This window comes from Rattus norvegicus, chromosome 3 (genome assembly GCF_036323735.1).
Source record: "Rattus norvegicus strain BN/NHsdMcwi chromosome 3, GRCr8, whole genome shotgun sequence".
NCBI classification, from domain to species: domain Eukaryota; kingdom Metazoa; phylum Chordata; class Mammalia; order Rodentia; family Muridae; genus Rattus; species Rattus norvegicus.
Window position 1 is genome coordinate 170,606,198 of NC_086021.1, and position 24,531 is coordinate 170,630,728.

General features: G+C 44.3%; 1 protein-coding gene across 18 annotated transcripts in view; it reads right to left on the reverse strand.

Moving 5' to 3' along the window:
• Positions 1–2,795: 2,795 nt before the first annotated feature.
• Positions 2,796–24,531, reverse strand: part of Ptprt (protein tyrosine phosphatase, receptor type, T) — a 1,098,700-nt gene continuing 1,076,964 nt past the window's right edge. For 16 of the 18 annotated variants that reach the window (XM_039105540.2, XM_039105536.2, XM_039105539.2 and 13 more), the window contains 4 exons: positions 15,245–15,370; positions 14,242–14,405; positions 11,107–11,242; positions 2,798–10,239 (listed from right to left, as the gene is read on the reverse strand). In XM_039105540.2, the coding sequence (XP_038961468.1) occupies positions 10,186–10,239; positions 11,107–11,242; positions 14,242–14,405; positions 15,245–15,370 (480 nt within the window). In that variant the 3' untranslated portion in view covers positions 2,798–10,185. 18 annotated transcript variants of the gene reach the window in all.

A 24,531-nucleotide genomic window follows, 5' to 3' on the forward strand; every position in this document is an offset into this window, starting at 1 on the left:
GAAGACTAGGGGATATTTAGAGTAGTGGTTTTCAACCTTCCTAATGCTGTGACCCCTTAATACAGTCCTTCATGCTGTGGTGTTCCCATCCATAAAATTATTTTATTGCTATTTTGTCACTGTAATTATTTTATTGTTGGGAATCATAATGTAAATATCTGATATACAGGATCTCTAATATGCGACTACTGTGGGGCTTGAGACACACAGGTTCAAAACTGCTGCTTTAGAAGGCTTAGCTAAGAGACACACAAAGATGAGCCATGAGTGTCTGTATCCCTTCGGGCCTAAAGCAAACAGGAGAGGATATTCTTCAGTCTTAACACTGGCCCCGCAGCTGGGGCTGCTTCCTTAGCAGCACATAGGAATGTCTGCTTTTGATACACCCAGGCTAGCTTAGCCTCCAGTTCAAGAGTACCACGAGGATGTCAGGGGCAAGGTTCATAAATATACAGTTTGAGACCAAGTACATAGGAAATTAGATGTAACTGCATTTGCGTGTAGAAAGATCTGGGATGACAAACCGATAACAAATACTTTTAAATGGGAACTTTGCTTCATGCCCTCATTTATGTGCATCTAGTTCTGGCAAGCAAGTATGTATGGTTTTTACAAAAGCATTCTCAAAGGTATTAGCTCTTTGGAAAGAAAGTTATTATGTCCTAGTGTACTTTTATTATATATCATGTATACATTTTCATCCTTGTGATTTTCTTTTCTCAGTGTCGTCTGTTACCTTTTCAACCCCAAAAGTATAATTGTAGCAGGAAGAATAAATGAGATTAACGTGACTAAGGACACAGTGGCAAGGATAACTAGCTGGCAGGACAGCAGGTGTCCCATTCAGGGCCAAGCTGGGAAGCATGATGTTTTAGGCTCTGGAACTTTGGGAGGTATCTTGTGGCCTCTTAGGCAAAGAAGCCCTGCCACCACCAAAGCTGAAGGAGAACCAAACACACCATAGGCTCTGGAACCTTGACCTGTGTCTAGACAAACATGAGAGAGAGTTCATGCTTATGTCTAGATACATTCAACAAAACTGGGACTCGGTAAACTCCCGGAGGGCATCCTGTTTTCTCTTCTGGTCTGTTAGAAAAATGTGGAGAAAATATATCCAAGTCAGAGGTTAGTAAATTCATTGCTTTAAGTTGGCTTGTCCCCTTTCCTCCTGGGCTCCTACCCAAACCCCTCTAACAGCCATATCATTTTAAGCAATGTGTGTCCTCCCTAGGAAAAAGCATACTACTGGGTTGTCCAGTGCAAAATGATCAACCCTGAAAATTCCTACAAATTCTGTTATATGGATGCAAGAGTTTATATTTAGGAATATAGATGTATATATACACACATACATATATACATGCACTAACAACTGATGAAAAGAAATGCCATGAAGGAGAGCAGGGAGAGGCATGTGGGAAGATTTGAATGTGGGAAAGTAAAGGGAGAAATGTTGCAATTAAATACAATCTCAAAAAATATATAAAATAATGCTTGCCTCACTTTAGCATGTGCTGCAATCATTAGAGGGCATTCATTGAGCACCACTCACCTGGTGTGCTTATGTATCTTCCAAGTGAAATGACTGACATAGGTGAATCATTTGAGATAGATTGGTAGGATGCCTGACCACAAGACTCTTTGGGAAAATTGACAAGAGAGACCTATACTAAGTGGAAGAAACCCATATTCCCGATTCTAAGTATTTCATTGAGCTAACTTTGTTCATGGGGTGCTGTGTGCATGTTTCTTTCAAGCGAAGGCTGGTCAGAACACACAGTCACACTTTCTCATGCACCTGTCACCACCATGTGAGGCATATGATCAGATTTCGGGAGGCAGATAAGAGGTTCAAGGTACATGGTCATACCAGCCAATGCACCGGGCTTCAGCGGAGCACCAGAACAATGAACACAATAGAGAACCCAGCTGAGTATTAACTGAATGAGGCTTGTTTCACTGAGGGACTTTGTGGTTGTTGCTGCTGCTGCTGCACTGATGTCATTCATGTCGCAATAGCTAGCTGACACACACGACTAGTCTCTTAGTGGACAGATCCTGAAGTTTTGATGTTATAGGAGTTTGAAAATGTGTGTGCAGGACTAGGAAGATGACTCAGTGGGTAAAAGCACTTGCCATGAAAAGTTTGAGGACCTCAATGTGGATGCCCAGAACCCACAAACATCTGGATACAGAAATGCATGGATGATATCTCAGTGGGCCGATGATGAGTGGGAGTTGGAGACAAGAGAGTCTCTGGAGGCCATTGGGCCAGCTCTCCTGGTACTTGCAGGGGTGAAGAACAAGAGACTATATCTTAAACAAGGTAAAAAGTGAAGGTTGACGCCTGAAGTTGTCCTCTGACCTTGACATGTGCACCATAGCATGGGAACATACACACACATGTGCACACACAAATAGGTATCCATGCATGCACACACAGAGCACACACATACAGAGAGACACAAATATTTTAAAATTTATGCTTAGCCAATGTCCCATTGATTCTAATGCCAGTATTATGAACCACACTCATGGACACACTGCTTTTGATACCTTTTACCAGTTCAGTGTATACTTATGGGAAAGTCCCGATATTTCTGAACCCATTTTCTCATCTTCGAAGAGGAAATAGTATGCATATCTTGTCTCATGGTTGGGAAGATGAAGTAAACGAATAAGAAGAAACCTAGCTGATAGGAGTAGCTTTAATTCTTGGACTTCAATCTCTATTCTTCTTCATCGCCCCTCATTCCCAGGAAGACACGAGTGTAAATATCTTAGGAAAACATGAATCTCAGGGTCACAGCTTTATTGTATAGATTTCTTTTAAACACAGCCATATTACAAACATTGTCAGGGAACATTTACAAGAATAAATAAGATGGACTTGCAGGTGTAAAAAGATTACACGTCACTTTAATGTACAGTCAAAAAATATATCTGATATTCATTGACCTGACATTATTTACCTTCTGCTTTTTGAAGCTAGAACTGGAAATAAAAAGGGAAAGGGAAAAAAAAAACATTGACAGCACAGTGCTGGCTTTCTTTCTGCTGAAGTTGATTTATTTTGTTTTCTCTTCTCATACGTGCTTTATCTATCAAAAACCCAAACTGTACAAGTGCAGGCCATTGGAATTTGTGGAGACTTCGGGTAGTGCGGATACTTGGGTCTCATGTGACATCATATGCCACTGGGAAATGAAAATGTCAGATTCCCTAGTGTAGACTGGGAATGCCATGAGAGGTCCTGGAGAGCTGTACCAGTACAGTATCCAGTAGCCATGGGAACTGTACCTTTAATTGACTACCGGGAGTTAGAGTGAGGAGAAAAGATAGAATATGATTTTTGAGCCTGATTACAAATATGAGTTAGCCTAGGCTAACTTCGGCTAGCCCAAGAACCAGTTGGTGATAAAATATATGTACTGGGAACGATTGTGATCAGGTGTCAACAGAATCACTGTGCTTTTGAAATCTTTTCCTACAGACCTTGAGTGAGGGCTGAATGAAACTTTGGAGATAACATGAAGTGAAGGCTTGTTTTGACTCCTGCCTGGATGTTTATTGGTTCTGTCTGTCATTGAGGGCCCTGATGGCCAGTGAGTGTGGGCATTGGCTGCCCTTGTCAGTTATGGCACTAAGCATCACATGTATGGACAAGGAGCTGCTTCCTGTGACTGGTGCTAACTATCCTGGATAAGGCTAGGAGATGCAGATGAAGCTGCTTTTTGATTGATATAAGGAGATGATTTGTTTAGGAAAACAGAGGACTACCGCCTCACAAACCAAGCACGACCTACCGACTTGGCTTGCAGTTTGGAGGTACCAGTTCAAATGTGACTTTCATGTTCAAAGACTCATCCACTAAAAGTGAGAGAGGCCTGAAGTCTACCTCAGCTGTGCTGCTTCTTCACATAGGCCAGGAGATGGGGATGCCTGATGTCTGCTGGGCAGCTACTCAAACAGGCAGCTTCCTGCCCAGCAGTCAGCTCTTTCTTACAGGTACTAAGTTTCCTCATCCACCTTAGCACCACTCATAGGAGTAACCACGGTAGCAAAACTATGCTCGACTCTGTCTTATCATCCACAGGCTTAAGATGACGATGGATGCCAGTCTTCTGCCTGTGCCTCTAGGAGACTTAAGTTTTTTCTAGACTGTTCCAATTCTGCTCATGGAAGCCCTAGAAATGGGTCTCACTGAAGAATCACAACCTACATTAGATCCCCTGAATGCCCAGGTCTCAGTCCATCACTTTGCTGTCCAGTATTCTAAGACTCCTACACGTCATTCTCTAAACATTCCAACAAAGAACCAGGGTCAGCATTTTACCACCTAGAGTGGCTCTCAGATCTAGAAGGAAGCCCCATGGTTAAGCACCTTCCGAAGTCCTTTCTAGTAGGTTGTCTCCCCACCCAATTCTTGCCCATCCTCTGTACCAGCTGCAGTGCACCACTACTAAGCTTTTAGGTGTATCCATGCTAGATAAAGTGATGCCAGGTCTGGGGCAGGGTATGAATGTGGGTACTGACTCCACCTGTTGGACACTAATATGAATGGATTTCAGGGGTGAATGTGGCCCCTTTAAGAGCTTTTCCACCTCATCTAGAGGTTGGCAGGGATAGTCAAGAAATGGTTCTTGGTCTCCACAATACATTTACATAGCTACTGTCATACAAAAATCTATCTGTGGTTACCAAGAAACTGAAAGAGCTTATTCGTATGCAAATATGTCAGAGACATTTGTGCTGTGTTTCCGAGGATATCAGCTCCATGACTCTAAAATATGTCAGAGAAAACACGATTTAGAACTATTCTCTTCCTCCCCAACTTTCTACTGTCCACCCCTCTCTCTCTCTCTCTCTCTCTCTCTCTCTCTGGAAGGGTAGAATTTCAAAGGTGACTCCACAGTCAGTAAAGGGAGGCCTCTGCGTTTCATAGTTTTTGAGAGGTATCTAGGGACAACCTCACACAGGAAACCTGTACAGAGCAGTATGCAAACAAGATTGAGTCCCGGTTGTCTGTGGCTGAATTTCCCCTATTTTTCTGTTCTATTTGGCTGTGAGTTGGAACTGGCAGGATGCTATAGAGGCCCTCACGTTGACTGGTCAATTGCAAAGAAAGGCAAATCAAGGCTTAGAGAGGACACTGCTATTTCTGTTTTATCATTTGACTTGTCTTTTAGTTTGGGTTGGCGACTCATTCTTAGGGATCTTGGCTCAGAATAATTCATTGACCTTGTGGTATAGGATCAGCATGTTTAGTATTGGATCTAGACATATCTTCTACAGTATTGAGCATGCTTTAGCTTGGTCCCGAAGGCCTGTTTGGTTGGCAGGGGTGGCCAGCTACAGGCTAAAGAGGGGTGGCTTTCTTTAAACTTTCCCCATAGCATTTATTACTGAGATCAACAGTCACTCCATAAGCATCCTTGTTTCTGAGTAAACGTTGAGTTTCAATTTGAATTCTTGTTTCCCTGCCCTAGCCTTTCAGATTAACCCCTTTAAACCTGGCCAAAGAGGTTGTGTGTATGTTTCCTTTTCCGTGCCGTGTTCAGCCTGACATTTTACATTCCAGAAATGGTAAAGTCAGAGTTCAAGACAAACGGCAAGTTCTTATCCTACTCACCCTGGGGTACCAAGCCAGAGTAGTCTGCACTTCTTAGTAGTACCTGTCTGGAGTGCTGAATGCTACAGGAAGCCAGGGCTTGTGTCGAGCCATGTGAAGGGAAGGGTGTTTAAGATTCATCACGTGTGTCCTAAGATTTTCCCACATCAGAAGCCATAGAAATCTATAGAGACATTGTTCAGCATTCGTGGATCTTCTGAGTAAATCTGCACCTGGCTTCTTCTCCTTTGCTCCTAGGGTTTTGGGGACTCAACCTTTACCGTGCCATCCAGGTAAGTTATTCTTCTAGTCTGTTAGTGGGTACATTGTGGAAACCTCCCTAAGCTAAGCCTCAGGAGCAGTACAGTCAGGATACCTCCATAGCAACACATGTGCCCAAGGGAATGTAAGTTGGTGTGAACGTGAACGTGAGCTTAGAATTGACCTCAGGAGGAGGAACTTGGCTAGACATTATGCCTTGGTCAGAGATATTCCCTAAGATCAATCAGAGAGAAGCATGAGATAAAGGACAGATTTCAAAATAGATTTATGCAGACATATTTAAACTACTAAGAATAAATTAGAAAATGGAATCTAAATAGATCATGGATGTAAAACGTGAGGCTCCAGAGGAATTTGAAACTTATCATTGTCTGCACTGGGCTTTACTGATATCTACTGAGTCATTAGTTTTGCTCTTTTCTCTGTTGCTAAGAGTAATCTTGTGGGGAAAAAAAAATCTCAGATACTATGGTGGGAGAATTTTGTCTCTGTGGTCAGAAAACCAGGTCAAGTTTGCTTAACTGGGCGAGTGCGTTCTTCCTCTGGATCCATTTACTCACCATTAAAATAGTGCTGGCCATAATCACAAGTATTTCAAGAATGTGGAAGAGGGAGCTCATGTTTTAGAGTCCACAGCACTGGAACAGTAGTTCCATGGAGTAGGTGACAGATGGCTGGTCTTTAATTGCTAACGCTCCCACTGAGAAACACCTGAAGCAAGCAGACTCTTCCATTCCTATAAGAGGGGCCTGCTGTGGCTGTCTAGAAGCTCACAGGCCCATACCTCATCTATGGTAATCATATCAGTAGGGGTAAAAGAACACAAGGTTGAGATGTAGCTGTGATCTGACCTGAAGCCATCTAGGCCATAAACACACCTAAGTGGGGCAGTTCACAGTATCTCATTTATACCTTCTCCCTTCTCCCTTTGGGTTCCACTGGAGACCAACAGGAAGACAGTACCTAAGTGAGGATTCACTTTGACAACCTTCATTTGCTCCTGTCAAAATGAGCCCATCCTATAAGTAGGTTGGCTGAGAAAAGACGCTTGGAAGGTGGGTTTTCTTGGGAGATTTCTTGGGGAAAATATCATCTAAATTCCTTAGGACCATTTCCTATGTCATCAAAGGTCTTCTGCATGTCCTCCACAGGGATCTGAAGACTGTCATTTCCCTACTTTCTTCTTGTATGCACTGTTTTAAGACCACTTTCTCTAAGAATACTTGGATTGTGAGAAAATAAGGTATGAATTAGCCCTTGGTGACTTCCCCCAGCATGGCCTGAATTTTCATATATTTCCTTTCCCCTGGAATTATTCTTTAATTTCTCACTATTCATAAGGACAGTGACCACTGTCATCTTTATCTGTCAGCTCTTCAGCTCCTTCCTCAGCAGAATGAATCCTAGGATTTGTAGTTTATCCTCTCCCCTCCACTCCCTCTCTGTTGGAATTGGCTAAGATCTGAAGAAATAGCATGCGGCAGGCTGAATGGCTATGGCTATGCTACAGACTCCTGAAGGCTACAGGGAAGTCCATTCAGTGATAGGAGACTAGAGCCATAGGAACCCAGAAGGACCAGTGGGGCCTGGGGCTATGCTCAAATATACCTGGGAAGAGGCCCATCAAAGGAGAATAGTTACTCATGGGATTCCTTTGCTTGCCTTTTCTTTGACACGTTCCTTTTGAACCACCAAAGTGACAGCCTTCCTTGATCAACTCTGGTGTTCTTAGACTTCTAGGCAGTTCCTGGGTTCACACAAATGGGAGCTGGCTGCCTGATTTCCTTTCATATCCTGTCCTTGTAGGCTTAGAGGTCAAGGTCGTTGACCCTGCTCCATGGTAGAACAGAGATGCTGGGTTATACACAAGAGTTCCATCTCATGATTCACTCCATATTTTGTTCCAGCAACAAAATAATGAGCATACACACACACACACACACACACACACACACACACACACACACACACACGCAACATATTAAAAGCACACACTGAGGGGATGTTTTCACAGTGTCTGATGAAAGGAAAAGAGGCTGTCCTGATGGTCCAGAGAGAGCCTTCTCCAAAACTAAGCTGAGTGCATAACCATTGAACTCTGCCAGCTTCCTGTTGCTGCAGGGCAGTGACTGTGGCCTTTACATTTCCTCCCTGGCTCTGGCTACCTTCCTGCTACCATCCCTGCCTTGCTACCTTCTATCTGGTCTGACCTGCCACCATCTGTCCCTGCAGATACCTTCTCACTTGTCTTCACCATTGTGCATGTTGACCCCCTCGGCTTGAATTTCCTTTTTCCTTCTTTTCTATCTGTTGACACGCGACTGGAATGGATGTTGCCTAGGAAGCTCTAGGCAGAGCAAGTCACTCTCCCATTTATGCTTACTGAATGCTTGTATGTTCCAACTGTTACAAGGTGTCTCAGCTTCCCTACAATACAGCGGGCCCGAAGGCCAAGATGTGCACCTTATTGGATTCTGTGTCCCTCATACTCCTCGACTGGATCAGTCTGCAAGATAGACCTTCCTAGACTCCTGGCTATTAAGGCTGTCAGATAATGTGGCTCAGCCCAGGCTGCAGAGCTTCCCAGGCTGGCTGCCTTGTAGCCGGAGGGAGCATGAGAATTGTTTTTAGCAATGATAAAATTAGGTAAGACTAGCTTTCCTGGGGACCTGGGAATGAGTTAATAAAATATATCTGAAAGTTTGGGCTACCAAGAAGAACTGGTATCAGAAAGAAAGAATTAAATTTCTACTCATGGACTTCTCTGTCTGCTCTGAAGTTTCTAGCCTTATTTCGGTTTCATAAAAATAATTGCTTGGCCAAGAAAGCATGAGAAAAATGGTAGGAAGGTTTTCCTGCCATTACCTGCCTTCAGAACCCAGAATTCCATCACTGAAGAGGGTGCTCGGGTTTCTTCAGTTACCAAATGGAGATGATGAGAGCATTCTCTAGGGGTCCCTAGGGGTGCTACTGACTATGTGAGATGTCACAGGGAAGCATGTGGTAAGCATGGCACTTGGCTTGCAGGAAACACTCCACAAATGTTCTCTCCCTTCCCTTAATTTATTCATGCTCTGAGCAAGACTCGGCCCCAGGCCTAAACCTACTTATTATATTATAAACCAAGCTGGGGCCCCAGTAACCAATTTCAAAATGGCTGCTGGATTTTTTTTTTTTTTTTGGAAAGAGTTGAAATTTGGAGAGACAAATTATAAAGGTGTTGCTGTATTTCCCCACCCCCAAACCAGGGACCGAATCCCAGGGGTCCCATTTCATTTGTTCAATGACTGTGTTATCCTACAGTGGGACTGTTCAAGGGTATGGCCAGGAAATATAAATCCAAGAGAGTTATCTTACAGCCACAATTCAAACTCCCATCCTGTCCTTTTCTTTCCTTTTGTTTTCTTTTTTGACATAAGAGAATACAGGCTTTTAGACTCTTATAAGAGTTTCTTTTCACATGTACCTGGGAAAATACTCAAAGCTTTTCTTGTTTGTCTTTCTCACAGAAAGTGCCATCTAGTACAGGTCAGCAAGAGCCCTGCCCCAGGAGAGCAGCCCTTTCTACAAAGATTGAAGAGGTACTGTAACATTTCCTGTGAGCCCTCCTCCCCCTACAGACTATGGAAAAGCAAAGGAAACCTTTGCTGAAGTGTGATGCAGACACAGCAGGTTGGCCGGGCGATTACAGAAGGTCAAGGCCTGGCTGGGGATGGCGGAAGTGAGTCAAACTCAGCACTGGTTAGATGTAAGATGAAAAGGCTTCCTGCTGGGTCTAGGGGGCATCCAGAAGTCGCACTGATCCAGATTGACAGGTGCCTCATGCCAGAGTCCCCAGTGGGAGACTGTAGGAACCAATAACTCAGTGATCCCTCAAACTATGCTTTTGCAAGATAGCATGGAGAGGAACTTCCACCCCCAGTGCTCCTAAGGATGGTAAGGAAAGGCTGACCAGCTCCCCATACTCCAGCACCTGCACGGTCAGCTTGCCATGAGAGTAACAAACTCAGAACAAACAAAAGCAAGGGGTCTGGGAATTGGAAGTCCAGGGCCTTGCTTGTGGGTAGCATTCTGTGGGCCTGATGCTGTCAGGTGTAGAAGGCAAGTCCCACAGCTACAGACCCCCCCAGAAGCTGCAGGGCCTTCTGCCGAGCATGACACAACCAGTCTTCTTCCTGGAGCTGGGCAGGTGGGTCACCTTGGAGCTCCTGAGACCAGTCATTGTCAGTCACAGAAAAAGAGGGGCAGCTGCAGCGACCTCTGAACTCTGGCGGGTTCCCCATCCAATCAGTCTAAAAAGAACTTAAATATTCCAGTGCCACCTCATATACAAATTTATACTGTTCCTGCAAGGAGGAGAAGGATAAGAGGAGAGAGAGAGAAAAGAAAAGAATGCATTAGATTAGAGTTGCAGATTTTGGAGAAAACCTTATCTATACACACTCTAATACTCAAGTAGAAATTACCCATATCCCATGTCTGAACATCCTTCAATATCCTGACTAATGCGTATCCTACCTATACTTCCCAGAACTCCCAACTGAGATCACGCCCTTTCAGTTACTTTATCCTACACTAAGGCCTCTCAGACTATAAGCTTTGTCCAGAACACATAGGGGTATGCGCTGATCCTGACTCAGTCTGCTTGGGATGGAGCTCAAGATTCCGCATCCCTCACTATCTCCCAGGTGATGTTCAGTCTACCAACCTTTGAGCCACATTCCATGTGAGACCCTATCACCCATTTTAGAGACTTATAGTCAAGTTCCTTGTATGGGTCATCTCCATCATTAGAGCAGGTCTTCACATCTGGGCTCTGCCTTCTTACTAGCTTTGCTATCCTTTATCCGAAGCACCCTAGTTTAATACCTGATCTTGTAAAAATATTAGCATAAGTGAATTCGAATAGGCTCGGGCTGAATTGAAAACATAATTCACAAACTACTATTCCAGAATCCTTCCTTGAAGTCTGAATTAACGACATTTTCTTAGGGAGCAGGCAGAAAGTAAAACAAAGTAGGTGGGCTGGGATTAATATTTAGATTGCCCTGCAGGAAAGAGAAATTGCTAGGGTTGGAAAGAAACCGGGACATGGGCTATAGGTATTCAAATGAGACCCAGTTATTGAAGGTATAGCCTATGTTCAGTTCCGTTTTTCAGGTCCAGAAACCCTGAAGACTTTGGATGTTGGCCAATGGTTCCTGGATGCTCACCAGCGTCTCCACCATGTTGGATTTGTTGTTGCGGAGGGTCTTCACGATGTGGAACACGTCGATGATGTTCTGCTGTTGGATCATCTCGCACACGCTGCAGATAGCACAGAAGGTTCCGCTGCGGCCTCCCCCGTTTCTAAACACAGAAGAAACAGGTGAGCCAAATTGCCAGGACCCCAACTCAGACAAATGTCGGTCCTCAAGCAACATTGTAGGAGCAAGGACTTAGGGTGGTCAGGCAGCCATGCAGATTTTAGTCCGAGCCATGGGTTTTGGTTGAAATCCCACTGGGGCTGTGAATCTCTTTTGATTTGGGGAAAGTCATTTCTTAGTCAGAGTTCTGAGTTCCTCGTTTACCTAGTTACGAGATTAGATTATATGACTTTTGGGGGTTTAGTTACACTGATTTTTTTTTTGGCTCTTTGAGCATTTTATGTTTAGTCTAGGCACACTGATCTATATTCTCAGGGTATGGTGGTATTATGTCTTTGTACATGTAGTACTTACATCCATACCCAAAAGGATACCCTGGGTCTACTAGACATCCAATGAAAACAGTGGACATTACTAGGTGGTTTTATTAATATTTTTTCCTATCTTCTAATAAAGAAAACAATAATCAATGAGTCTTGGGCTAGCTAGCCCCCTGACTTCAGGCTGTAGTCCTGAGGCACTGGCTCAGGATTTCTGTAATACCAGACCGATTCCATGGCTCCCCTTGTAAATCTTCTTTAAATAGGATCTTACTTGTCTTAGGTGTAAGGAATGCATGTTCTTGGAATGGCCATTCCTCAGTTGTTCCTTCTTTTGGAAGCTCTGTAAATTATTCACACAGAAACAAGTGTCTTCAGGAACCTACCTGATTCTGAACTCCTGGGCTTGCTGCCAAAGGCAGCTGATGATTTCATGTAATGGTCCGTGTCTAAAGAACATCTGGACAGACACTAAAGCACTAGTCAATCTCCCAGATGTTTCAGCCACAGGAAACTTAACGACCAGATGGATCAAGTATAGGAAATTATCCTCTCTTAACTGGTGGGTACCTGAAGTTTAGTGACTATCATGATGCCTGGGGCCCCCAAGGATGCCCAGGTCCCTATTGGTAGACTGACACACTTATCCTGGTTGGCTAGAGTAGAAGGGACAGGGGTGAAAGCAACTAAGTCCCCCAATCAAACAAACAAACTACCCCTCCCTCATAGGCTAGGACATAATAGGAAGCCTTCCTAGCAAGGAGGGTTCAGTATCTTTTGAAATAAGAACACAAGGACCAAGAGGACAAAGTGAGAGGATGTGTCATCTCAGGACTTTATGGAGTCCTGAGGAATGGATGTTGTGCTGTGGTAATGAGGAGGCATATAATATGTGGGAGAGAACTGGAGGGAGTCAGGGTTGGAAGCAGTCCTGAGGTATAGTTAGAGACAGCTTGGCATGTCGGATGCCGCTCATCACCCTGAGAAGGCACAGCACACAATATCTGGAGGCTGGGCATGTCTGTCTCCTTAAAGAGAAGTTTCCATAGGTGGCAGCTTTTCAGCCCCGAGTGTGCACATGTGTGTTTAACCTGCTCTAAGTTCTGACCTCCCTGACATGTATGAAGCACCTATCTGGAAGCAAGTGAACAATTAGCGGCTTTGTAAAAGACAGGTCAACTCTGAGGTCAGTGAAAGGTAATTAATGCTTCCACTCATTCCAGAAAGACCTATCCTGACAAAAAGACATGAGTTTGATTCATATTTTCTGCAATACAACATTTTTAAAGAGGAAGGGCCTCTTGGTTTCTTCCCTGCAAACGATTCTCTACGAAGTCGACAGCTGTAGTTCTAATATCCTGTGGAAGTCTCTTATGGCTGCAGACGTTCGATGGGTCTGAACTCTACATAGAACCCTTCTTCATGGTAGACTCTATGACATCTGCTCTTAAGAAATTATACTTACATATCTATATCTTCTGCTGTGGCAGTTTTAAATCTCGCTGTTGGCAGATACATTACTCTTTTCTTATATTTTTGGTTGTGAGCCTAGCCTTTAACAGCTGAGCCATCTCTCCAGCCCACATTACTCTTTTCTAAATGCTTTATGCCTCAGCACCACAAGGTCTAAGCATAATCTACTGTATTCAGTAGGCAGATGGGGAAACCAAAGGTCATATAATTAAGTTCTTTGTTTTCCATAGTTGCTATCCTAAGCCAGGAAGCAAAGATCATCCCAGTAATTGGTCTTGACCCCACAGGAAGACACAGATTCCAGGGTCCTGAAAAGCCATCTACTGCAGTAGTATCGTCCCCTCATGCTCTGGGTCCCTGTTTCTACTAAGCACAAGGTAGGGCGTATCCCAGGAGGCTGACACAAAGAGCAAGTCCAAGAGGTTCTCACCCTGTCCGGAAGATCCTCATCCTGAACGCTCCTCCCCACCCTCCCTCTTCTTCTTTTTTTTTTTTTTTTTTTTTTTTGGTTCTTTTTTTCGGAGCTGGGGACCAAACCCAGGGCCTTGCGCTTCCTAGGCAAGCGCTCTACCGCTGAGCTAAATCCCCAACCCCACCCTCCCTCTTCTTAGACACAGCGTGAGACAGTAGACAGCATGTGAGACAGTAGACAGCACGCTAGCTCACAGTCTGGTGGATTCCAACCAAGTCCCTTTTGCATCTAGCGTGGTTCCCTGTGCTTTCAGTTTTCTTACTGCAAAATGCTAGCCTCTGCCTCACGGATGGGATGAAATGATTCGTTTTAAATGCCTGGCTTAACTAAGCTAAGCTAATGCTGACCTTTGCCTTCTCCTTCAGGAAATAACACAAGGGTACTCTGGTCAACAGGACCCGCTTTATCCCAAGCTTTCTTATGCCTAGCAGGATGATGCATATACCTGCTTTCAGAGTATAGAACTCGTTTCTGTGTTGGAAGCACAGGGAAGCAGTCTGCCTACTACATTCTGTTTCAGCAGCGAGTCAGGCAATCGTAGTTTAGAAAACCGGCATCTCAGTTCATTAGTGGATTCCAATCCCTTTGGGTGTATTAGCAATGAGGTATAAGGGGCGTTGAGATGAACTACTACTAGATGTGCCTCAGACTGGCTGTGCTCCCAGCAGCACCTCCAGACATGCAGTCACCCATCCCTCCAGCTCCAGCAGCACTCACAGGCAGTGGACCACAGTGCGACCCTCTCTTCCATCATATTCCTCCTGCCATTTCTCCAGCCGTCGGACCGCTTTGAGCAGAGAGCGCTTGGAGGGCGGTGTGTCTCGGTATGCAGGCCAGCCAATGTACTGGAGGTGCTGGACAATACGGTAACCGTCCTGTGGCTGAGAAGAGAGTGTTGGTTAGGGCTGCTCTGTTGGGGGCACCTGAGGATATAAGCCTTTCACATTTTGACTGGGGGTGGAGGGGGGCTGTAACAGAGCAGAAGTCAGATTGAGGGGGGTTTCAGCTATGCCACCATGGGCTCAGAGTGTCCCTATACCTAATGTTGTACCTCTGTGTACACTGCCTAACTTTCTCTGTACCTTGAAAACTCCTGTCAGTCTTCAAACTCATTCTGATGTTCCTTTTTTTTAGCAATGCTTTTTTTTTTTGTTCTACTAAGTGGAAGCCCTTCTCTCTGAAGCTCATTTGTTACAATTTATGTCATGTTTCTACTTGATAGTAAACTCCAAGGGTAGTGACTCAGGACCATTTCTCTAGGTTCTCAGTAGACGGCAATACTTGGCCATTGTTTCATGGGTTTTTATTGTGCCCTCTCCTACCCAGTATTTAACCAGTAACTATCCCTTTGAAAGCGGCTAATTATTTTTTCCATGTCAGTGTTTGTAGGACCTTGTCCAAAGCTCATAAAACCCAACTGAAGGGTACCAGAGTGGTGTGCCAGCATGGGGAAGAGCTCATGTCTGAGGAGTTTTGTCTACATGGTTGCTAGCGTGTCAGGAAACAGGCAGCTGGCAGGCTGGATGGGGCTCTGTGCCTCTATCTGTGCTGGAGCCATCGCTGGCTTTGGAGTCGGCAAAGGCACCACTTCCCCAAGGAAGAGCTCTTATCAGGAGTGAGTAACACAGACTCTTGGCGGGCTTAGTGGGATCCTCTCCCAGCCATCTCCATCTGTTCTGCAAAGAAGGGGAATAGTGAGCCACGGTGTCTCTGTACTCACCCGAGCCATGTTACAGATACGGAAGATTCTGTGGATGATGTCCTCATCAATGTCTGCAGAGACGAACTCCACCTGGATGGGACCATAACACCCAGAGGTCTTCTCGGGCCAGTACTGCATACAGAGCTGAAGCAAAACAAGAGGTCACTAAAGACTGAGGGCAATGAAGGGGGCATGTTAAATGCTCTTTATCACTGAGCCTTTCTTGTTATGAGCAGGACACGTGACCAGGAAAGTCCAGTCTTAGGAGGCAAACTGTATATAGCTTTCCTATTGAGCTACAGGTCGAACTTCTTTGGTGTAAAATGTTAAAGCTTTGAACAAAGAGGCAGGCTTAAAAAATATTTGCTATGCTGACTTCAAACTATGTCTTGATATTCTAGACCCCAGTCTTCTCATCTTTCAAATGGGGAGAAGAACATCTACCTGTCAATGTTGCTGTCAGGATTTTAGGACCTACAAGTGAAGGGCAGGCACAATCTGGTTTCCATTTTACCACAATCACAGCAACATTCCAGAGAAGTCTACAGTGACTGTTCCCAGTCATATTCAGACTAGTTGTTTTTACAAAGTATAGGGTTTGGCATCTGACAGTCTTGGCTCCAAATCCAAGCTCTAATGTATATGGGTTTTATCACCCAGACCTCTGCTCTCATGTGTAAACTAAGGATAAACACATCTCTCTTGTACCATAAGAACATTCACTGGCTACCAAGAGAGCTTGTTGACCGTCTTCCCAACATTTCTGGACTCAGGAACTACACACAGAGCTTAGAGCCCAAAGCCAGAGTCACTGCTTACTCTAAGACGGTGTCTCACAGCTAGAGGCCATTGGTTCCCATCCCTCAGTGTCTGAAGTCAGTTTTGTTCATCATAGCCATGGGAACAGCTTTTGAGCATAGGCTAGGATGCAGCTATGCATACCATAATATATAGAATACTCCTTGAGAATTCTGTCAATCTAATGCAGCACTGGAGAGATTGAGGAGCCCTAGTCTCAGAGCACAGTAGGTCTTTGGTTTATGTGCAATATCAAGGATGATGGCTACCTCATTCCTATGTGTCTTTTGATTTGTTTGGTGATGAGTCCGAGTGTCTATGGAGGGGCAAAGCATGCTTTCTGGTCTCTGAGGAGACTTGAGATGGACCCTGCCTAGCTATTGTCTTGGATTTGGGATGGATTTTTCACAGGGGGATGACAACTGGGCACTTTTGGTGCCTGGAGAGAGGCCATGTGATAGAAAGGTGACCTGGGAGTTACTAGGTAGGCATAGTTAATGCTCATAAAGTCCAACCAAAGCTTCTAGCAGCAGTTCTGCACTGAGCTTCTCACAGGGTGAGGTCTGCCATGGCCCATGCCAGCTTGTAGGTATTGGGAGAGGTGACCCATGATCGTGCTGGCCTTCTTTGAGGCAGGGGTTTCCTGGGAAGGAAGAATTGCTCCCTCCTTTGCTGCTCATAGTGAACTGTTAATTCACCCTGGGGACTCACATGGCATGATGCCTTTTATTCTCTCCTCCCTCCAGAACGAGAATGTTAAGAAAGAATAAGACAAGGGGTGTGCCACAGGGAGCCATCGAGTCCCCTGCCTTCTTACCAGTGGAAACCAGAAGTTCTCACCTAGGGATACCATCATTTAACTTTAGCTGTGGTTGGCAGCTATGGCCTAATAGCCAAATGAGAAACAATTTTTTTTTTGGTTCTTTTTTTTTCGGAGCTGGGGACCGAACCCAGGGCCTTGCGCTTCCTAGGCAAGCGCTCTACCACTGAGCTAAATCCCCAGCCCCGGAGAAACAATTTTTAAAAAAGATTTTTATTTATTTATTATGTATATAGCATTATGCCTACATATATGCCTGCTTGCCAAATGAAGGCACCAGATCCCGCTACAGATGGTTGTGAGACACCAAGTGGTTGCTGACAATTGAACTCAGGACCTCTGGAAGAGCAGCCAGTGTTCTTAACCACTGAGCCATCTCTCTAGCCCACAAGATTTCTTCTTAATTAAAGTTTAATTGACACTTATAAGTTAACCTGTCTGTTGATTATGAATCCTGCTGCACAGTGCTATAGCTGCAGGACTGAGCAGTTTAGACAGAGGCCTACGATACTTTCTGTCTAGCCTTTCATGCCAATCTTTGCCATCTCTTTCTGTATTTGGGGGATAAAGGAGATAGTTCAGGAGAATAAATCCCTTAGTACAGCATCAGCCATGAAATGAATATCTAGTTGGCATTGCAGGACATTATTGCATTTATAGTTCAATTGTAGAATAGTTATTGGCATTGTGCGGTTATTATCGTTCACATATTACGGCTTATGGTAGGGTTGGTTGCAGCTCCACAAACGTATCATTGGCTGATGACATCACCAAGGTAGAAAATGAATTCAGAACGGGGAATATAGATCAGTGGTAGAACACTTGCCTTCCATGCAGGAGGCCCTCTGCTCAACCCCCAAGGCTGTACAAAAAGGCATTTGGCACACATAACCTACAGGCTCTCCCAGCTTTCTGATGAAGTACTGCATACTGTCAAGGGCTAGTTGTTTCCCTGCAGGATTCCGGGTGCCTGGGATCTCCAACTTACTGCCACTGCTGAAGCATCCCTAGAGAGTACTGCATATCATCAGCCCAAGGAAGACACGCAAATCAAAATCTCCATAGCTCCTATCAAGTATGTATCATTTACAGAACACCATAAAGTCAAAAATTCTCAAGTTGAATATCTTGTCAAGTAACAAAGACTCACAAGGTAGAGTTTCACAAGGTATTGGTCCTCTGCTCGTGTAAGCTCTGCATCAGGGGTTAATTAAGCCTATCGAGGAATGATGTGAATATGGGGATGGGGGAGGAGGGCTGATCGCAGGGCCTCTATACTGGACAGTCTTCCGCTGTCTAACTGTGCAGTAGAGACACATCTACAGTTTGAACTTCATTTCTCTTTGCCACTGGCCCTTCTGCCTTGTACCCTTCACAGTAATGAGGGACTGGTCCCGATAAGTCTGTGGCTGGCCGGAGAAACCGGAATTAATCAGAACTTCCCATTTAAAAAAAATAATTGCTTTTATTGCCTGCATTGAATTTAGCCTTTCCAGAGTTCGGCTGTGATCCTGACACGAGGTGTATGGATCCGAGGCACAGGGGAGAGTCCATTACCCCCAATATTTTCAGCCTGAGGAGAATGTGGAATGATTTGTCTCTTTTAATAAGATTTCCAGACCAATTTCTCAAGCTAATAGGTTCTACTATGCCTCAAACAAGAGTCCTATATTTTAGGACTCTTCTCTGCATTTGATTTTCCAGGTCACTTTCCCATAATGCCCAGAGGGCTAGAAAAGGGTGCAGGACCCTTCCAATACGAAATGAGTGCCGCACTTTCACTCGGGTTCCCTAATTTGTGAGACCACAACTGCAGCAGTGGGTGCCATCCGCCTGGGCAATGTGTGAGCAGATGTGCATCTGAGCTGCCAGGGATCATCAGGGTCTGGGTCTCCTCATAGCCCGGCACACTGCATGATCTTGAAACAGGAAATAGGAGGCAGAGCGGAGAAGTCAAGCGCTCCATTCCCAGCAACCCTTCCAGACTGGCAGATGGTTTTCATCAGCAAAAATGTCTTTTCGGTTTAGCTTAAGACCATCTTTGTGTCCAAATGCATGGCTCCATTTGACTGGAAGCTGCCATTTTGGCCTGAGTATAAAGCATAGAAAAACTCGGGAAATAAATTCATTAGGGCTCACAATGAAAATACATTTGATATCTTTCTTTTTAATTTTTATTTGTTTCTATTTGTGTGTGTGTGTGTGTGTGTGTGTGTGTGTGTGTGTGTGTGTGTGTGTATGTCTGTGTGTGTGTGTTGAGTAAGAGGTCAGGAAGCTAGAAAGGGTCCAGGAGATGGAGAAAGATGGAAAAAGGCTTATGAAACGGAGTGAAGAGGGTAACAGAATACACATGACACAGAACACTGGAACGGAAGCTAGGAAGGGGGCTGGGAGGAGATAGGGAATTGCGGATTGGAGACTAAGAGTCAGGAGCAAGAAAAACTAAGTGAAAACACTAGGAAGAGACTGGTTACTTGCTGTGCTGATTCAGCAAAGAAAGAAGTAACAGGTTCCTTTGCCGTCTACATTTTCAGATATAACTTGTTCTGTTACGCCTCCTCCTCTCCCATTTTCCTCTGCTCTCCTCCCTGTCTCCTTCCTCCCTCTGATCTCCTCCCACAACAGTCCTCCTTCTTGCCTACAGGTCACCTGCATTCTGTCATTCATGTGGTCCTCAAACCCCCCTTCTTCATTGTCTCTTTCCTAGTTTCAATGACCTCTATTTTAGATTTATGCCCATAAAAATGAAAAACTAGAATTCCATTTTGTACTTTTGCTCTTGGTAACTTGTCCAAGTCTCTTCATTCCTACAGTGTATCACGAGGGGGTATGCATATCATTGTGTCCTCTCATGGGGATGTCCCCAGTGAGAATCCAGGCACATGAGCTATTCCTGTTGGGCAGCATTGTGTCCATAAGACAACATGGAAAAGGGGAAAGGTTTTAATTTTTTTCAGTTTTAATCATTTCAAAAGTTTATTTTTGGGATTAATACCCAAAGGCTTGCTTTTATTGCAAAAATTCCTAAAGAGTCAGCTCGGGGTGGCTGTGGATACAGGCATCGCTGTAGTCAGAGGAACTAACCATTCTGCATGTGAGGTTTTCTCAAGAGAGACTTGGAAAATCAACCAGTATTTTGGTCGGGGGTGGGGGGATAGGGAAGTAAATGAATTGGAGTTACTGTGTAAAGTACCTTCTATTTCTTCCTTTTAATTTTTGTTTATTACTATCAGTATGTATGTGTATGTTGAGTGTGTGTGTGTGTGTGTGTGTGTGTGTGTGTGTGATGAGCCTAAAGTTTACTGAGGAGCCCTGTCTCAAAACAAATAAACAAACGAATGAACAAACAAAACAGTGAAGTGGAGAGTGATAAAGGCATCCAGCATTGACTTCTGACCTTGCCATGTACTTGTACACACACACACACACACACACACACACACACACACACACACACCTCTGTGTTCTCAAATGGGTTGATTAAAAGTCTGTAGTTTGGACATGTTCTTCTCTGCCATTCTTCTTCCCCACGGTCTAGGGAGGGTGGAGCTGCCGGAAGGGAGGGCCTCATCACTGCAGATACGCATAGGTAGGGCCCACGATTGTGTCTAGGAGAGAAGCCAGCCTTGTTGTGGCTGATAATTTAGAAATGCTCACACTTCTTCCCAGAAAGCAGAGGGACTTCTGTAGCCTGTGGACGAGTTAAACCCAGCAAAAGTCAAGCAGGCAGTGTAGATGGTGTTGAATCAGCTGCTGTATACATTGTGACACCCAGTGATCTCCATCAATGTTAAGGACATGAAAAAATGTCTGTGTGTGTGTGTGTGTGTGTGTGTGTGTGTGTGTGTGTGTGTGTGTGTGTAGGGGCTGTTGCAAATTCAGGCATGAAATGTGACAAAGGCAGAGCTAGCCTCCTTCATTAAACATCTTGAAATCTGAAAGGTTGTTAGTCACCGAGATATTAAACATGCTCTGATAGTTGAATGAAAGCTAGCAGATGTGTCTATTTTTAGAAAAAAAAAACAATTTTAAAGTATATTTTGGTACAGTTTAGTTATGCCTTTTGTTAATTAAAAATCCTTTGATAAGTAGGAAAGGGCAGGTAATTTCACAACATCATAAATGAATGACTCTAGTTAGCAAGATTCCTGTGATCTTCCAGGGTGGGGGTGGGGGTGGGGGTGGGGGAAGCATTAACCCTGGGTCACCTGACAGTGAAATGAATTCAGTAGAATTTAAGTAGAGAACTGTAATAGAGTCACCTGAGTTGGTGTTAACATTCTGGGTAGTGATTATAACATTTCTTTAAATAGATTCTATTGAATTACATAATTGGCTTTGGCACTGTGGCCAGTTAAAGAGGAGAGGCTGTGGGAGTATGGGGTGAAAGTTACAGGGGACACAGAAAGAAACACCCTAGAAGGTGATCAGAAGACATCCACACACCTCGACCTCCCACAGCCCTAAGTGAGAATGTGGTTTTTGCACGGTGCATGGACACTTACCCTTATGATAGCCAAAGCTGAATTTTCTCCAGGGAAGGAGGGGGGAGGGTTTAGGGCATTACTGACAGGAGCAAGAAATGCGTGAAGCAAACTATGGGAAAGTTTTAAAGAGAGGCACCACAGAGAGAGCGATAGAGTTGAATTTTGTAGAAAAGGGCACACATTTGGGGTTTAGCTTATATACTTTTCTGTTCTGTAGTAAAATATCCTGACCAAAGAAACTTAAGGGGAAAAAGGATCTTTTGCTGAGTCACAGTTTAAGAGTACAGCTCATCACGGTGGGAAAAGTAATACACCAGGGACTTAGAAAAAATGTTCACATGAGCATCAGATTGAAGGACCCTGAGCTCCTGTTCCAGTATCACCTCCACTCTTCTGGGGAGCTAAGGACATAGAGCCTTAGAAAGTCAGGCCTGAGGTGGCTGAGGTGCAGAAGTCGGTACCTTGTGCATTTGCCTGATCTGCTAGGCTGTGCTTCCTCAAGTAGTGGTCAAACAGACAAATCAGTTCCGGATATTTATTTTGCGGACCTAATGACAGCAAACACATTTCTGAAATGTCACCTTGCTCTCCCTTGAGAAGGGGGTATTTGCCCCCCTCACCTTGGGAAGTTTCCATCTGCATGGAAACCCACCACAGTCATTGGCTCCTATAGACTCATATAGACCCATCCATTTTCTGCCTTTCCTCATGGCTTTGCATTGCCTGATCTTAGGCTTTCAATAATCAGGTCTGACAACTGGGCAACTGAACTTCTGTATCAGCTGTGAGCTTTCGCTCTATGGTAAGGAAATGCCTTTGTCTCCTGTGATGATGACCAGACACCAGGGCCTGGAGATATGTCTTTAACTAGTAAGGACATCACCCCCGGTAGGAGAAGGTCATGGACAAAAGGTCATGATGGGTCAACTGTGCTTGTTGACACGACTTTCTTTGCTTGGGCCTTAACCTCTAGATCTACAAGGAACCTCTAGATCTTCCTTTAGACCAAGGAAGTAGTGGTCTAAAGAGCAGAGTCTACAAAGTTAGCAGGAAAGTTCATAGAACTGTATCTAAAGGGTTTGAAAGGGGAAGGAGGATTTTTTTTTTTTGTTGTCTAGAATGCAGGACCCCAAGTCTCTGGCTTTGAGTTCAGATTAGAGCGTGCCATTATGTCACATCTGCACATGGTCTACAGAACTGCAGCTTACCGAGATAGTAATGCCCATGGAACAATAAAAGAAAAGTACCTCACTGTGATACCCAAGGAGGGAAGCATGAGAACTGTGGAAAGGCAACGTGAAATGCAAAATCTCTTAGATCTGAACAAGATAAAGGATATTCTCTAGTATTAGGAACAAGCATGATAAGAAGAAATTACCAATATTCTGAGACAATCTAACCTTCAAGGAAACTGGAAACACGAGTATTCATTAATGTGGGGATAAGGGAACTGAGGTTGGGTCTCATTGATCCCCAAATCTGATCCCAGGTTGATAAGTAGCCATTCTTACTGTCTCCCTACCATCAGAGATCTTGAGATCACTGTGATATGTTGACCCCCAACAATACATCTCTACCATTGGTTTGCTCTGTTCTTGCTGAACTTAAGTAAGGTTCAGCTGAGCTGATTTCAACTGAGGGAGAGTTTACATTTGGTCAAAGAGCGTGCAACTGATTCATTCCTTTTCCACAACATGTGCCTCATGGGGACCCACAGGTTTTGGTACCTCTTTGGTCTTCTGTTGTGTTTAGGTCTGTGCCTGGCCCATGATAAGCTCTCAATAAATGTACATTGATGAACGAATGACTGGCAAGGCCTTTGAGAGCCTCCCTCTGCACTGGAAGCCACTCAAGCTGATGAAGTGAAACCTTTTTCTTCTTGCTGCTCAGCATCCTGCTTCCTTCAGGTTCTGATCGAGACACTATTTCTCCAACTCAAACCACTCACCTACTTGATACTGTGTGTTGAGTCCTTGTAGGTTGAGAGAGAACCTACTCCTTTTACAGACAATCCCCAAACTTTCTAAACACTACATAGCGTGAGTATGTCAGGGCCCCACAGGAGGACTTTCCTTATCATAGCTACAAACTCCCCAAACAAGACACAATTTGAGGGATTAATTTGGAAGGGAGGGCATGAAACCACAGGCATAGGAGGCAGCCGGCCACATGCATGATGCAGTCAGGAAGTAGAAAATGAAGGGGACACAGATCAAAATGTCAAGGCTCTTAGGAAGGCACTTTCTCCAGGAAGGTGCCACCTCCTGAAGGTTCCTAACTTTCCCACCACTGCTACTACCAGATAGAGATTAAGTATTCAAAATGAACACACCCAAGCAGCGACAGGTTTCTTCCTTATGCCCTCTTCCTGTGTTCTATGGTTTGGTCATGGGCCTATAAAAATGATAAAAGGCTTTTCTTGCAAGGTCTCTTATTATGGGCCTTCGGAAACCATGGTGGGTGTTGTGTCTAAGACTTTGACTTGCTTAGTTGACCATGGGGCTTCAGAGCCATTATTATTATTATTATTATTATTATTATTATTATTATTATTATTGATTTTTATTTATTTAATTTTTTTATTATTTAGACTGGTGAGTTGGCTGAACCGATAAAAGTTTCCAACAAACCTGATGACTTAAGATTGATCCTTGGGACTAACACAGTAGAAGGTCAGATGCCTTCTACAGGTTATACTCTGATTTTCCACATGTGAGCCATGATACATGTGTTCAGACAGAGACAGAGAAAGACAGACAGACAGACTGACATACTCATATAGGAACAATTTAAGTATAATAAAATTTTTTTAAATGTCTGTGTGTAGTGTGTATGTGTGCACACCGATGTGTGGGGTGCTTGAGGGGAAGTGGGAGACAGGTATGTGTGTGTGGAGGTCAGAGCGCAGTCTCTGGTGCTGTTCCTCATCTCTCACCTTGGCTGGGACAGGGAGTTTGTTGGTCACATGAATACGCCAGGCTCACAAGCTTCCGGGGATTTTCCTGTCTCCGCTTCCTGTTTTTGGGTAGGAATGTTGGGGTCGTACTACTGCAGCTGGCTCTACATGATTCTGGGGATACGAACTCTGGTCTTCCTGCTTCCAAAGCAAGAACTTTTATCCAGTAAGTTCCTTCCCAGAGTCAACGAGTTAGAAACAACTCCAGGGGCTGAAGGCAGAGGTTTGAGAATTTTTATCAACC